This window comes from Mus musculus, chromosome 4 (assembly GCF_000001635.26).
Source record: "Mus musculus strain C57BL/6J chromosome 4, GRCm38.p6 C57BL/6J".
NCBI lineage: Eukaryota > Metazoa > Chordata > Mammalia > Rodentia > Muridae > Mus > Mus musculus.
The window spans coordinates 140,757,368-140,771,369 of record NC_000070.6 but is presented as its reverse complement, the minus strand read 5'-3'; the positions used below and the strand labels follow the sequence as shown (position 1 = coordinate 140,771,369).

The following is a 14,002-nucleotide window of genomic DNA, read 5'->3' as shown; positions in this document are numbered from 1 at the left end:
CTTCTGCTCAGTTGGGTAACTCAGCAGCTCCGGTCAGTAGCTTCCTGGGTGTGGTTCTCACGCCTGAGGGTGCACAGAGCACCCGGGAGACCTGAGGAAGCTCAGACCTCTGGGCTCCACCCCCAAGTCTGCAGCAGCCTTGGAAACTGGTTGTGCCCAGTTTCCCGGGAGGTTGAGGCTGCTGGCCTTGAGTCAAGGAGTGTACATTGGCTATAGCAGGTCTCTGGGGAGAATATATATATATATATTATAATATATACATATATTACAATATGTAATATAATATATATTATAATATATAATATGTTACATATATTATGTACTATATATATATATATATATATATATATATATATATATATATATGAATGAATAGGAGAGAGAGATGTGTCCTTGGGGACAATCCTTCTCCTATGCTCACTCAGCAATGCCCTCCTACCGGGACCAGCAGGCTGTTCTTCAGTGAAGAGGGGGAAGGACTAAGGACAGGAGATGAGAAAATAAAGGAGATAGCAGAGCTGAGACCAGAAGTCCATGCCTAAGCTGAGGACCAATGCTAAGCACGTTTGTTACAAAGTACAGCAGCTTCTATACAGTTCACAGGGAGAAAGGGGCAGAGTCGGCAGAAAGCCATCATATAATGGGACTCGAGGTCATCAGAAAGCTAACAGAGCCTTGTTGCACAAAAGGGACACGGGGCACGGAGAGTGCATTGCAGATTAAGCACACAGTAGCCGCCTCCGGACAGATAACTCCAGTTCCCGAAACTGAAACCTAAACTCCCGCTGGCCCCAGCCCCACACCATTGCCACGCCCACCCCTGGACCAGCACTCAGAACTAAAGCTCCCTTTGTTTCATCCGGACCTCTGAGAAAGCCTTGGGTCACGGGCTGGCTTCCAGCAAGCTTTTAAGTTTTATTTGGGGAATTTAATCGTGAGGACCGAGCTGACATTTCTCCACTCTCTCTCCAGCCTCCAACTCTACTCCTGTCCCCTCACCTACTCCTTCAAACATTGCTTCTTACCCCACACCCCTCCCAGACCCTGAGACAGCCCTGGCTGTCTTGGGAGGTACCTCTGTAGACCAGGCTGGCCTCAAACTAAAACTAAAACTAAAAAGAGATCCCCCTGCCTCTGCCTCCCAAATGCTGGGATTAAAGGCGTGTGCCACCAATGCCCAACCCAACTCCTGCTGCTTTTTAAAGTGTATCTGACCCCTGATCCAGTTGTTTTGTGTGAGAATGAGCCTCAAGAAGATCTGCTGTTCCTCCGGGTGATGGTGGCACACGCCTTTAATCCCAGCACTCTGGAGGCAGAGGCAGGGGGGTCTCCATGAATTCCAGACCAGGCCAGCCTGGTCTACTGAGTGAGTTTTAGGACAGCCCTGGCTATATACTCTGTCTCACACACACACACACACACACACACACACACACTCATTCACAAAGAATATTTGTTCTGCTACAACTCCAGAAATCTGTGTGATTTTGTTTGGGTTGTTGTTATATTTGTGGGGTCTTTGTTCTTGGGGGGAGGGGTATTGCCATCTTTCCAGCCCCCTGTGTGTGACTTTATATGCACAAAGCCCTTGGCATGCCCACTGGTGATGGTCCCGTGTGTGCACACTGCTTCCATGTGTGCATACTGCTCACCTCCCAATGCGGTCTCTCTGGTCCAAGTCTAAGGCCTCCTCCGGTCAAGAGGCCTGCCATTCTGTGTTCTCACTCCCTCCTGGCAATCACACCAGATTTACTCTCTGGCCAGGGCAAGCCCAGTGGTGGCCTGTGTTTCCTCCTGCTGGAAAAAGGATGTCTGGAGACAACATGGCTGTGGGCCCTCTTATCATATGTGCTTCAGCCTGCCTCTGTCGCTCCACAGTTCTGCTCCTAAGGGCTACACAACCTTCGGCATCACAGCCTCTCCAGGAGTCATCGTAGATGTCATCCATGGTCCTCCAGTCAAGAAGAGTACCATGGGGGCCTCCAAATGGCCTCTGGACCCTGAGCTGGAGGTGACCCTACAGGTGAAAGCAGCCAGCAGCAGAACAGATGATGAAAAGGTCTGATGGGTGTGGTGAGGGTGGGGCCTGATGGGTGGGGTGTGGCCTAATGAGTGGGATGGGGTGGGGCCTGATAGGTGGGGTGGAGCCTGATTGATGGGTGGGTGGGGCCTGATGGCCCGAGGGTGAGAGATGTGAGCCCCTGCACAGTCTATTTGCTCCCATGCTCAAGGCCCACCCTGGGAGAGCCTCCTTCCCCTCCTTGGACAAGTTCATAGTGACTCCTTTGTCCTCTGTGCCCGCACAGATGGCACATTTGTCCCCGTCATTCTTTTCCCATCACCGGGATTAAATACCCAATAAAAACTAGTTTAAGGAGGGCGGGGCTTATTCTGGCTCGCGGTCTAGGGCTCAGTCCATCACGATGGAAAGGCGTGGCGGCAGGAGCGAGAGGCTGCAGGTCTAGGACCCCCAGACAGCGCCACCCACATCCACAGTGTGACTAAACCACTCTAGAAACATCCTCCTAGGTACACCCAGAGGCGAGTCTAAATGCAGTCACGTTCACAATGACACTTGCAGGGCTTATGAAGGTCCCGGTTCATCCACGTATTACTGTTTAGTAAATACCAACTCATGCAGACACAAGACGGCACTGGGATGGGAGCATCAGGTAACATACAGGTAAACAAACAGGTAGCTGTGGCTGAGAGGATGCTGAAGGCCACAGGCAGGGATCCACCAGGAGCACCTTCTGTGTCCCAATGTTAGCTTCCTGTGGCCATTGGGGGGGGGGGGTGTCATTCTGTGGCGACTCTCGAGGGTCACTCTCCATCTCTCTGAGCTCCTGTCAGGTGGCAGTCAGTATTCCCTGATCTGTGGTGGTGCCGCTCTGGTCACTTGGCCTCCTCCCCCTCTGTGTGCTTCTCTTGTAAGGACACACGCCACTGGACTGAATTCCAAGGTCACCCTTAACTTACCTTTAAGAAACTTTGTTCCCTGTGTCTTGTTCACAAGTTCCAGGACTGAGAGGGTGAGACCCTCGTAGGTAGTCTCCACAAGATCCTCTGGGATTCCCACAGACACCGTGCTCCCTGGAGGAGCATACCCAGTTTGGTCTTTCCTGGGGGACAAAATGCTGTCACCCACTCTAAGAACACGAAGGTAACTAGGGTGTCTGGCAGGTGCAGTCAGGGAATACTTGCCATAAAAAGAAACAAGTTGCCGAGCAGTGGTAGCGCATGCCTTTAATCCCAGCACTTGGGAGGCAGAGGCAGGCAGATTTCTGAGTTTGAAGCCAGCCTGGACTACAGAGTGAGTTCCAGGACAGCCAGGGCTACACAGAGAAACCCTGTCTCAAAAAGAAGAGGAAGAAGAAGGAGTAGAAGGAGAAGGAGAGGAGGGAGGGGGAGGGAGGGGGAGGAAGAGGGAGAAAGAGGGAAGAAGAAGAAGAAGAAGAAGAAGAAGAAGAAGAAGAAGAAGAAGAAGAAGAAGAAGAAGAAGAAGAAGAAGAAGAAGAAGAAGAAGAAGAAGAAGAAGAAGAAGAAGAAGAAAGTTGAAGGATGGAGCCAAAGGCCAGCCTGGGAGAGAGTTGGAACACCCAGGTGGCTCCTAGGCTCACCCTGGATGATAGGGACAAGACACAGGTTGAGCGTGCTGAAGGAGTCCTGTATGACAAAGACAGGGGGAGAAGTGAGGGGTGAGGGAGCCAGCTCAGAGGCTTCATTGTGGGGCCCACCTTGTCTTCCCTCCTCCCCTTTCCCCCTCTCTCTTCTCCTTTTTGCTCTACTTTTCCTGTGTTTCGAGACAGAATCTTGCTAATTAGTCCAGCCTCTGCTCAAACTCTCAATCCTCCTGCCTCAGCTTCTTCAGTATTAGGATCAAACTTGTGCCACCACACAAGGCTAGGAGCCTCATTTTCTGGAGCGAACAGAAAGCCAGAGAAAAGTTCTGTGCAAAGATGTTACTGGCTGGTGCCAAGCAAGCAAGTAGCCTGCACCCAGGGAGCAGACTGAAGGCAGGGAGCCCAGACTAAAATGTACTGCAGAGTCCAGAGAACTCATGATGCTGTCATTTGTCCCCTCCCTCCCTCGCCCAGGATAACTACTGTCTATAGGACAGGACCCAGCACCTCAGTGGTTTCTCAGTGTGTCCCTCAGGGGCTCCTCCATGTGGTCCTTCAGTGTCCCCTCAAGAATTTCTTAGTATGAACTTTGAGTATGTTCTTTCACTCTATTCCCTCAGGAGCTTCTAAGTGTGAACCCCCAATATTTTGTTCCTCAGTGTCTCCCCTCAGACACTCCTCAGTGTGTCCCCTCAGACCTCTTCAGTGTGTCCCCTCAGACACTCCTCAGTGTGTTTCCCCTCAGATACTTCTCAGTGTGTGTCCCCTCAGACAGACACTACTCAGTGTGTCCCCTCAAACAGACACTCCTCAGTGTGTCCCCTCAGACACTCCTCAGTCTGTCCCCTCAAACTCTCCTCAGTGTATGTCCCCTCAGACACTCCTCAGTGTGTCTCCTCAGACACTCCTCAATGTGTGTCCCCTCAGACACTCTTCAGTATGTCTCCTCAGATACTCCTCAGTGTGTCCCCTCAGACCTCTTCAGTGTGTCCCCTCAAACACTCCTCAGTGTGTCCCCTCAGACTCTCCTCAGTGTGTGTCCCCTCAGATACCCCTCAGATGTCACGATAGGCTCCTTTCCTTGTAGCTCTTTGGTTGCTTTTGGTGTCCCCAGCTCATGTCACTCAAGCGTCTCCCTCCTAATGTCTCACCTTCCCCGACAGCTGGGTCAATCAGACACCCCTCTCTGGGTTTTTGTTTACTTGTTTGTTTGTTTCAGTTTTTACTGGGCAGAGGGACTGAGATGAGCCCAGAGCTTCATGTCTTCCTCCCCTGAGGTGCACCCCCTCCCCATCCCCACTCTCTTCCCCAGCCTTCTGATCTGGAGGCCGCACAGACAGCTCATGCTCTACAGCTGAGGGCCTGCTTCCCGGTGCCTGAGAGACAACCTGAAGTCCAGTTCCATGGCTACTCCCTGCTCTTTCTTTCCCTCTAATGCTTTTTGTACCCCATTTCCAGCTGCTGATCCCCTACTCCCCTTCCAAGAATCTCTCAAGACATACTTTGTTAGAACTGTAGCTGTTGCTATGATGAACCACCGTGACCAAAAGCAAGTTGGGGAGGAAAAGGTCTATCTGGCTCACACTTCCACATCGCTGTTCATCATAGAAGGAAGTCAGCACAAGAACTCACACAGGGTGGGGACCTGGAAGCTGGAGCTGATAGAAAGTTCCGCTTACTGGCTGCTTACTGGCTTGCTCCTTGTGGCTTGCTCAGCCTGCTTTCTTATAGAACCCAGGACCACCAGCCCAGGGATGGCCCCACCCACAATGGGCTGGGCCCTCCCTCATCAAACACTAATTATGAAAATGCCCACCAGTTGGATATTAAGGAGGCATTTTCTCAATTGAAGTTCCGGCCTTTCAGACGACTCTGGTTTGTGTCAAGGTGACATAAAATTAGCCAATAAATAAGCACCCCTCATGGACTCTTCCCTTACCCCCTTTTCTCAGGCCGGGCGGGTCCCTCCATCTCTGAGCTCCTTTGGGACCATTTTCTACAACTTCGTAATTAGCAGAGTTGAGCTGGATTGAGCGGGCATACAGCAGAGCTCAAACTTGTTTGTTGAGTGACTAAGAGAAATCATAAATGTCTGCTATTGTCTTATAGGTTCGAGTTTCATACTATGGACCCAAGACCTCCCCAGTCCAAGCCCTGATCTACATCACTGGGGTGGGTAAGTGATGATCAGGGCACTAAAGAGCTGCCAAGGGTGCACACCTTTAACCCCAGCACCTGGAGACATAGGCAGGCAGGTCTCCGTGAGTTCAAGACCAGTCAGGGCAATAGAGTGAGATCCCGTCTCAAAAAGGAAGAAAAAACGGAGGGAGGGAGGGAGGGAGGGAGGGGAGGGAGGGAGGGAGGGAGGGAGGAGCCAGAGCTGCCCTCTCCCTCCACACAATACACCCCCATCCCCTCCTCAACAAGGCTTCTCCCCATGACACATCGTGACCAGATCTTACTTTTGAGTAAGCAAAGAAAAATGATCATTTCTAGCCATGCATGTATCTGGTGTTTCATAAATATCCCTCCCTAGAGAGTTACATAGAGAAACATGGATGACAGCCGAGGGTGAGGGGAGAGAACTTCTCTAGGTAGCATGAAGCCCGGGGTTTCGTTCCCAGTCCTGCATAAGGCAGGTGTGCTGACGCACATCTGTACTCCCAGCCCTTGAGAGGCAGAGGATTGAGGGTCAGAGGCTCAAGGTCGCCCTCAGCTGCAGTGACTTTCCAGCTCCATGGACCTCTGACAGTTATTCAGTTAACACAAGTGCACTGGAAGACACGAATCACAGTGTAATAACTGCTCTTCAGGGTGGGAAGTGAGGACCTCCATTCTACACACGGGGTCTCTATACCTTATAAATGCTTTACAAACACACACTACACACATACAAACACACATACATACACACATACACATATATGCATGCACATATGCACACATATACACATGCACATATACACATATACATGCACACATATACACATACATACGTGCACTGCTTTTTGTAGCAGATAGTTCTGTGTTCCCCAAGTCCTATTATTTATATCTCTTTTTATCATATTAATAACCCATGCATGCACATATACTTGTATTTTTTACTACTCATCTTTAAATAGAATCTATTAGTGTTGCTGGAGGGTTGGCTCAGCGGTCAAGAATATGTACTGCTCCAACAGGGTCTGGCTAGCAGCACCTACATCCGGTGGCTCCCAACCATCTCTAACCCCAGCTACAGAGGATCCAACACCCTCTTCTGGTCTCCACAGGCAACCACACTATTACCCCTCACCACATACGCACAAAATTAAATAAAAATTATATAATATTTTTTTTAGAAATCCATTCTTAGGGGCTAGAGAGATAAATGGCTCAGTGGTTAAGAGCACTGGTTGCGGATCAACCAGAGGATCCTGGTTCAATTCCCAGTACCACGTGACAATTCATAACTGTTGTAACTCCTGTTCCAGGGGATCTGACACCCTCACACAGACAGACATGCAGGCAAACACCAAGGCACTTTTTAAAAAAATCACTTAAAAATTCATTCTTAGGATTACGGAGGAGTTCATGAGCTAGAGGCTAGGCTGGACAACAGAGAGAGACCTTTTATCTACTTTTTTTTTTTATATGTAAGTACTCTGTAGCTGTCTTCAGACACACCAGAAGAGGGAGTCATATCTCGTTACGGATGGTTGTGAGCCACCATGTGGTTGCTGGGATTTGAACTCAGGACCTTTGGAAGAGCAGTCAGTGCTCTTAACCACTGAGCCATCTCACCAGCCCCCCTATCTACGTTTTTAAAAAATTAAATTAGTGAGATCTGAGCCTGGACAGCATGGTCGTTTTATTTAAGTGCGTATTGAATATGTACATGATATGTGAAACCTCCAGGTTTCGTTTCATTGATGGATTTCATCCATGAGTATACATTTAAATTAAGTGAGGTTCACTCCAGCGCCAGATTCTGTGCCGAGATGCTACATTTAATCCTTACAATAACCCAGTGGGCTTACCTTCACGATCCCATTTCACAGATTACAAAACTGAGTGACCTGGCAGGGCATATGGAGGCTTCACTGGGGTGGCTGGAACTGCTTTGGCATCATGGTCATGGCCCCTGAAGGGCACAGTGTTTGGAAGTCCTGCCTCTGGCCTTTGAATTGTACTCTGGCTTCTTGGGGACAAACAGGGGGACATGCTTGGGGGAGACCTGTCCCTCAGGGCCACTCTGGGAGCCCCGGGCTTCACCCCCACCAGATCTCTTCTCTCGGATTTCAGAACTGTCCCTGAGCGCAGATGTCACCCGCACAGGCAGAGTGAAGCCAGCCCAAGCCGGGAAGGATCAGGTGAGGCTCAAATGTCAGTCAATACTTCAGTGCCACTGGGCTCTCCTGTGGCGCCCCCTTGTGGTGATGATCTGAACAGGGTCACCTCACCAGGGTCTCACGTGAACTTGTAAGAAACAACCCCTCCCAGACTGGCCCTGATGGGACAGGTGCCCCACCCCCACCCCGCAGGCATGGGAGCCTCATCTTTTGGCTTGTGTATACGCCATCTCTTTTACAAGATCATATTTACAACCAACTGTGGGTTCAGAAATGGGGTTACGCTACAAGCTGGAATCTCTAGAGTCACCCAGGTAATTAAAAAAAAAAAAAGTTACATAGATAGGTCTCAGCTGTGGCTCAAAAATACTCCCCAGCTCTTAGTGACTGGTGGATGGGTCCCCATGGAGCTGCGTACAAGGCAGGGGATGGTGGAGAAGGGACGAGAGACAAGGGTGGAGGGAGAAAGGAAGGAGGTGTGGCGGCGAGTATGTGTGGTGGAAGCAAGGTTGGTCAGGGTGCGGAAAGGGACCTTTACACTGTCAACCTAGGGCCTGTGGGTGAGCCCTAGGGACACTCTGGAGAGTGTCCCTGCAACTTCAAAGCTTCCACATGGCTTTCTGTTTGAGGCTAGTATACACTTTGGCAGGCTTCAAATGACTGGCCCATTTACAGGGTACATCAGCTGTAGAGGAACAGCTGGGCATAGTGGCACATACCTTTAATCCCAGCACTCAGAGGGCAGGTGAATCTCTGAGTTCGAGGCCAGCCTGGTCTACAGAGTGAGTTCCAGGACAGCCAGGGCTACACAGAGAAACCCTGTCTTGAAAACAAAACAAAACAAAGACAACAAAAAAGTAGAAAGAGGGGAAAGCATGGCTTAGAGAGCTTGCCTAGCGTTGAATTCCTCTGATATTATATAATCTACTATATTATGCTAGATCTCTAAGGGTGGGCCAACATATTCCATCACTGGGCAGACGGTGCCTGGCACTAAGACTCACACTCGTGGTCACATGAGAGTAGCTGTGTGGATTAGAATCATGGCGTTCTTATGTTCTTGACTACGTTTCTCTGTCAAGCCAACTTTTTTTGGGGGGGGGGAGGGTGGTAGGAGTTTCGAGACAGGACAGCCCTGGCTGTCCTGGAACTCACTTTGTAGACCGGGCTGGCCTCAACTCAGAAATCCACCTGCCTCTGCCTCCCAAGTGCTGGGATTAAAGGCATGCACCACCACTGCCCGACTTTCAAGCCAACATTTTAAAAAGGCTTTTAAAGTGTATTTTTCTATTGGACCCCTTTATTTAAAAATAAAATTAAAAAGATGAATTGAGGCTGGGATGTGGCTTAGTTGGTGGAGTTGCTTGCCTAACATGTCTGATGTCATAGGTGCCACACAGACTGGATATGGTGGGACAGGCCTGTATCTCAGCTCTCAGAGGTGGGGACAGGAGGATTCCAAGTTGAACTAACCTTGGGTAGAGTAGATGCTGTCTTTAACAAATACACACATTGTGCATTTGGGGCAGATTTGGTTATATTTGGAGCCATGAAAACTCTACTCTTTGGGCCAGGAATTGCTGGGTAAGTAAAAGCCAGACAACGTGGGAGGTGAGAGAAACCAGCTGCTTGTCTCGCAGGGGCTGATGGGATCTGAGACTCCCTGACACTGTCTTTTACCCTCCTGATGTTCCCAGAGCACCTGGACCTGGGGCCCGGGCGGCCGTGGCGCCATCCTGTTGGTGAACTGTGACAAAGAGGACCCTCAGGCCTCCGGAATGGACTTTGAGGATGACAAGATCTTGGACAACAAAGGTAAAGACGGAAGACCTTGGCCAGCTCTGGGGAGAGGGGCTTCATTCTTCAACAAGGCCCGTTTGCCCATGTGGTCTTGTCGTAGCCCCTGAATTTGGCTTAGCAAAAGCACATTATAGAGGACGGAGTGGAGAAGCAAGTGACCTACCAAAGTCACACATCAGTCAGAAGAGACCAGTGGGGGGGGCTCAGGGAGCCCCAAGAGTCTCTGCTTTCCATGCTGGCTCTTGGCCAGCTCACATAGCTGTGCTTGGCTCAGACTCGGGGCCCAAATCAAATAGAAAGGGGTGCTGGTCCCCAGATATCACACAAGACCCAAGCGCCTAAAGGATGGGGAAGCTGAGGCACAGAGAAGTTAAACCCACAACTCATGTGAGTCACACGACTACCCAGGTGCAGGGTCAGTATCTGAGGCCCAGGGAGCCTGACACCTTGGTGGGTCTGAGAGATTCGAGGACGGTGGTAGAGGCAGCAGGGTCTCGTGGACACTCATCCAGGATGCTGAGGTAGCCCAGGGATGGAGGAGGGTGACCTTCCCTCGGAGGGTGCTAAGGGATTACAGCTGAGGGGCCAGGACTAGAGCTTGCCTGGGAGTCAAAGGACGGTGTAAAATGACAGTGTCTAATGTGTGCGGCTGGCCGGGGCTGTCGCTAGGGACATCCCTGCAACCTGTGAGCACTCCTGAGAAATATGCCATTTCACTCTCCCCTTTGGCTCTCTCCACCCCTGCTTACTGATAGGGAAACTGAGGCAGTAAGAGCTGAAGGAGTTCCCCAAGCTCCCCCAGATCCAGGTTGAGTCCACATCCTTGTCTCCTTCCCTGGTGTTTCCGTCACCCTGGCGCTGATCCTGCCATGTACCACCATTGTTCTGAGCGCTCTCTGTGCTCCGGAATTTGAGTCTCGGGTCACAGCAAGAAACCAAATGGACATAGGCTGTGTTGTTCTGAGTTTCTATCCCTAATTCACCCTTTCATAGTCATACACAGATAAACGTTATAGACATGCTGAAAGGAACAGAACCAGGGGCTGCCGAGGTGGCTCAGTGGGTAGGGGTGTTTGCTACCAAGCCTGATAACCTGAGTTCGAGCCCTGGGTCCACCATGGTAGTAGATGAGAACTGGCTGCAACTGGCTGCTTTAAATTGCTATATCCTCTGACACATGTACCACAGCGCGTTCAACCTCTCTGATGCACACACATGATAAATAAGTGTGGGCTGGGACTGAGCAGCAGGGGCTGGGGCTAGGGCTGGGGCGGAGGGTGGGGAGGGGGCGGGGCAGGGCAGGGGCTGAGCGGTTGAGCTCTCATCCTTGCACAACTAAGACTCCAGACCCAATTTCCAGTGCTCCAAAACAAACAAGAATAAGTGAATGTAATAAACATTTGAAAAAATAAGCAACAAGTAGCCATTTTAAAATGAGAAAAGAAAGCCAGGCTCCTTTGTGGCAGTGTGTGGGGGAGTCTGGGCTCTGCTAAGAGGTGCTGGAGGGAGAAGGGCCCTGGGGACCATCATGGCCACATGCTCCTTCTCTCAGACCTGCAGGACATGTCTCCAATGACCCTAAGCACGAAGACGCCCAAAGACTTCTTTGAAAAGTATCAGCTGGTGTTGGAGGTGCCCAAGGCCAAGATGAACAGAGTGAGAGTCTTCCGGGCCACACGTGAGTTGGCCTAGCCTTCCCTGGCACCTCTGCCGCTCTGACGACACAGTCCTTATGGGGCACAGTCCTTATGCTTGGTTCTGACTCCAGACACAGGGCTGTGAGGCAGGCACATGCCTCAGTCCTCTGCCGTCCAGAGGAGGTGACCTGAGCTTGTCCCAGTTGAGAACAAGGGAGTGACTGCTGCCAGTCGTTGTCCACCAATTCCCTTCTCTCCCTCTTTTCTCTCTCTCTCCCCTCCCTCTCTCCCTCTCCCTTCCTCCCATTTCTTCTCCTTTCCCCTCCCCCCTCTCTTTTTCTTTTTTTTTTTCTTTTGTTTGTTTGTTTTTCGAGACAGGGTTTCTCTGTGTAGCCTTGCCTGTCCTGGAACTCACTTTGTAGACCAGGCTGGCCTTGAAATCAGAAATCAACCTGCCTCTACCTCCCAAGTGCTGGGATTAAAGGCGTGCGCCACCACGCCCGGCTCTTTCTTTTTTTTTAAAAAAGAGTACACTGTAGCTGTCTTCACCAGAAGAAGTCATCAAATCCCATTACAGATGGTTGTGAGCCACCATGTGGTTGCTGGGAATTGAAGTCGGGGCCTCTGGAAGAGCAGTCGGTGCTCTTAACCACTGAGCCATCTCTCTAGCCCCACTCTTTTTTTTCTCTCTCTCCCCTCCTTCGTTTCCTTCCTTCCTCTCTCCCTCTCACCCCTCTGTCCCTTCCTCTCTTTTTCTCTCTCACACCCTCCCTCTCCCCCTCCCTCTACTCCCTCCCCCTTTCTCTCTCCCTTTCTCCCCTCCCCCACTATGTGCCATGCCCTCATTTGCTGGGCATCTACCACTCCAACTTCGGTAGCTCCGCAGCTCCTCCTATCCTGGGAGTACCAACCTCAGGCCTGAGCACAGGGCACATGGCCGTGAACGGAGTCTTTGTCCCGTTCACTTTTATCCTGGTGGGATAGGAGGAGCGACAGGTAAATAATTAGAGGCAGCAGTGTGGGGTGTGGAGCTGAGGGCAGAGAAAGTAAGGCAGGTCAGAAGAGACTGCATTCTGAGGAAGGTGCAAAGGCCCTGAGGTGGGAATGTGCCTGTGTGCTCGAGGGGGCCAGAGAAGCCACTGTGAGGTGTGCAAGATTTAAAATGGTGGATGGCCAAGGGGAGGGGCGTGTACCGATGCCTCGGCTCTCCCAGGCACAGTGGACGGCAGAGGGCTTTCCGAGGCTCATTTTGCCCCCACTTCCTTCCAACCTTAGGCTGAAGTAACCATATGATACTTTATATTTGTGATATATTACATGTATATGTAATATCTGTAGTATATAATGTACATATAATGTGTAACACATATGACACACGTATTTATATGATAAACTGATAATTACCCAGGAGACCCTCCCGTTTTCCTCTGTCACTACTTTAATTGGTGTCTGTTACAGATAATGGCCTTTGCTCCTCCCTAGTCGCCTAGGAGACTGTGACAGTGCTTAGGGACAAATGAATGGACCAGTCAGTGAAAGAATAAAAGAACTGTGCAAAGTTCGGAATGGTGCTGGCACCTGCCATTCATTGCCCCTCCTGGACCCCTCTTGTCAGGGGAACAAGGTCCCAAGTGGAGCTTTGAAGTTTTCCCCCTAAACACCTCCAGGGCCCCTTGGGTTGTAACTCGCAGGGACCCTGGGAAGGCACCTCAGTACTGAGGAGAGGAAATCAGAAGCACATTGCACGCTAGGCCTAAGCACACTTCACCTCTGTCTAGGGGGCAAACTGCCGTCCCGGTACAAGGTGGCCCTGGGACCACAACAGTTCTCGTATTGCCTGGAGCTGCCCGGCGGCCAGCACAGCACAGACTTCTATGTGGAAGGCCTTGCTTTCCCAGACGCAGACTTCAAAGGGCTCATTCCCCTCACCATCTCCCTGCTGGACAAGTCTAACCCGGTAGGCCTCGACCTAGGGGTGGGTAGGGGAGGGGAGGCAGGCATTACACCCTGCCTGCCAGTGACCATGACGACCCTTCTCACCTCTCCCCATCAGGAGCTCCCCGAGGCCCTGGTGTTCCAAGACAGTGTGACGTTCCGTGTGGCCCCCTGGATCATGACCCCCAACACTCAGCCCCCCCAGGAGGTGTACGTGTGCAGGTGAAGCTCTGGGGGAGGGGTGTCTGGGTTCGTTAAGGAGAGCTCTGAATTCTGGGCAGGTGCATTTTCTGGGAATGGCAAAATATAACTCCTGCCCTCAGCCTCTGGAAGCCAGAATTGGCTCAGAGAGCCTGGAGTGAGGAACGAACAGATTGTCTGTTATCTGTCCTTGTTACCCCCCTGTGATGATGAGGCCTAATCTCCCTAGGGTTTCTGACAATGAAGACTTCCTAAAGTCACTAGCTACTCTGACCAAGAAAGCCAAGTGCAAGCTGACTGTGTGCCCCGAGGAGGAGAATATAGATGACCAATGGATGCAGGTACGTGCTCCCATTGGCCTGAGGCCAAGGGACAGACACAGGCCTTGGGCTCCTGGGTCACAGCTCCAGCTCTGAGGCGATCCTTCCTGGGATGGACTGAGAGGAAGGAGCCTCAGAAGGTCCTCACACCAGGG

The 14,002-nt window shown here is 51.1% G+C and overlaps 1 protein-coding gene across 2 annotated transcripts in view; it reads left to right on the top strand.

The window, feature by feature from the left end:
* The window catches only part of Padi4 (peptidyl arginine deiminase, type IV), a 28,732-nt gene that overhangs the window by 2,870 nt on the left and 11,860 nt on the right, over positions 1–14,002 (top strand). For both annotated transcript variants that reach the window (NM_011061.2, XM_006538633.2), the window contains exons 2-9: positions 1,879–2,059; positions 5,733–5,799; positions 7,908–7,975; positions 9,652–9,769; positions 11,307–11,432; positions 13,170–13,348; positions 13,445–13,548; positions 13,757–13,868. In NM_011061.2, the coding sequence (NP_035191.2) occupies positions 1,879–2,059; positions 5,733–5,799; positions 7,908–7,975; positions 9,652–9,769; positions 11,307–11,432; positions 13,170–13,348; positions 13,445–13,548; positions 13,757–13,868 (955 nt within the window). The remainder of the gene's footprint in view (positions 1–1,878; positions 2,060–5,732; positions 5,800–7,907; positions 7,976–9,651; positions 9,770–11,306; positions 11,433–13,169; positions 13,349–13,444; positions 13,549–13,756; positions 13,869–14,002) is intronic.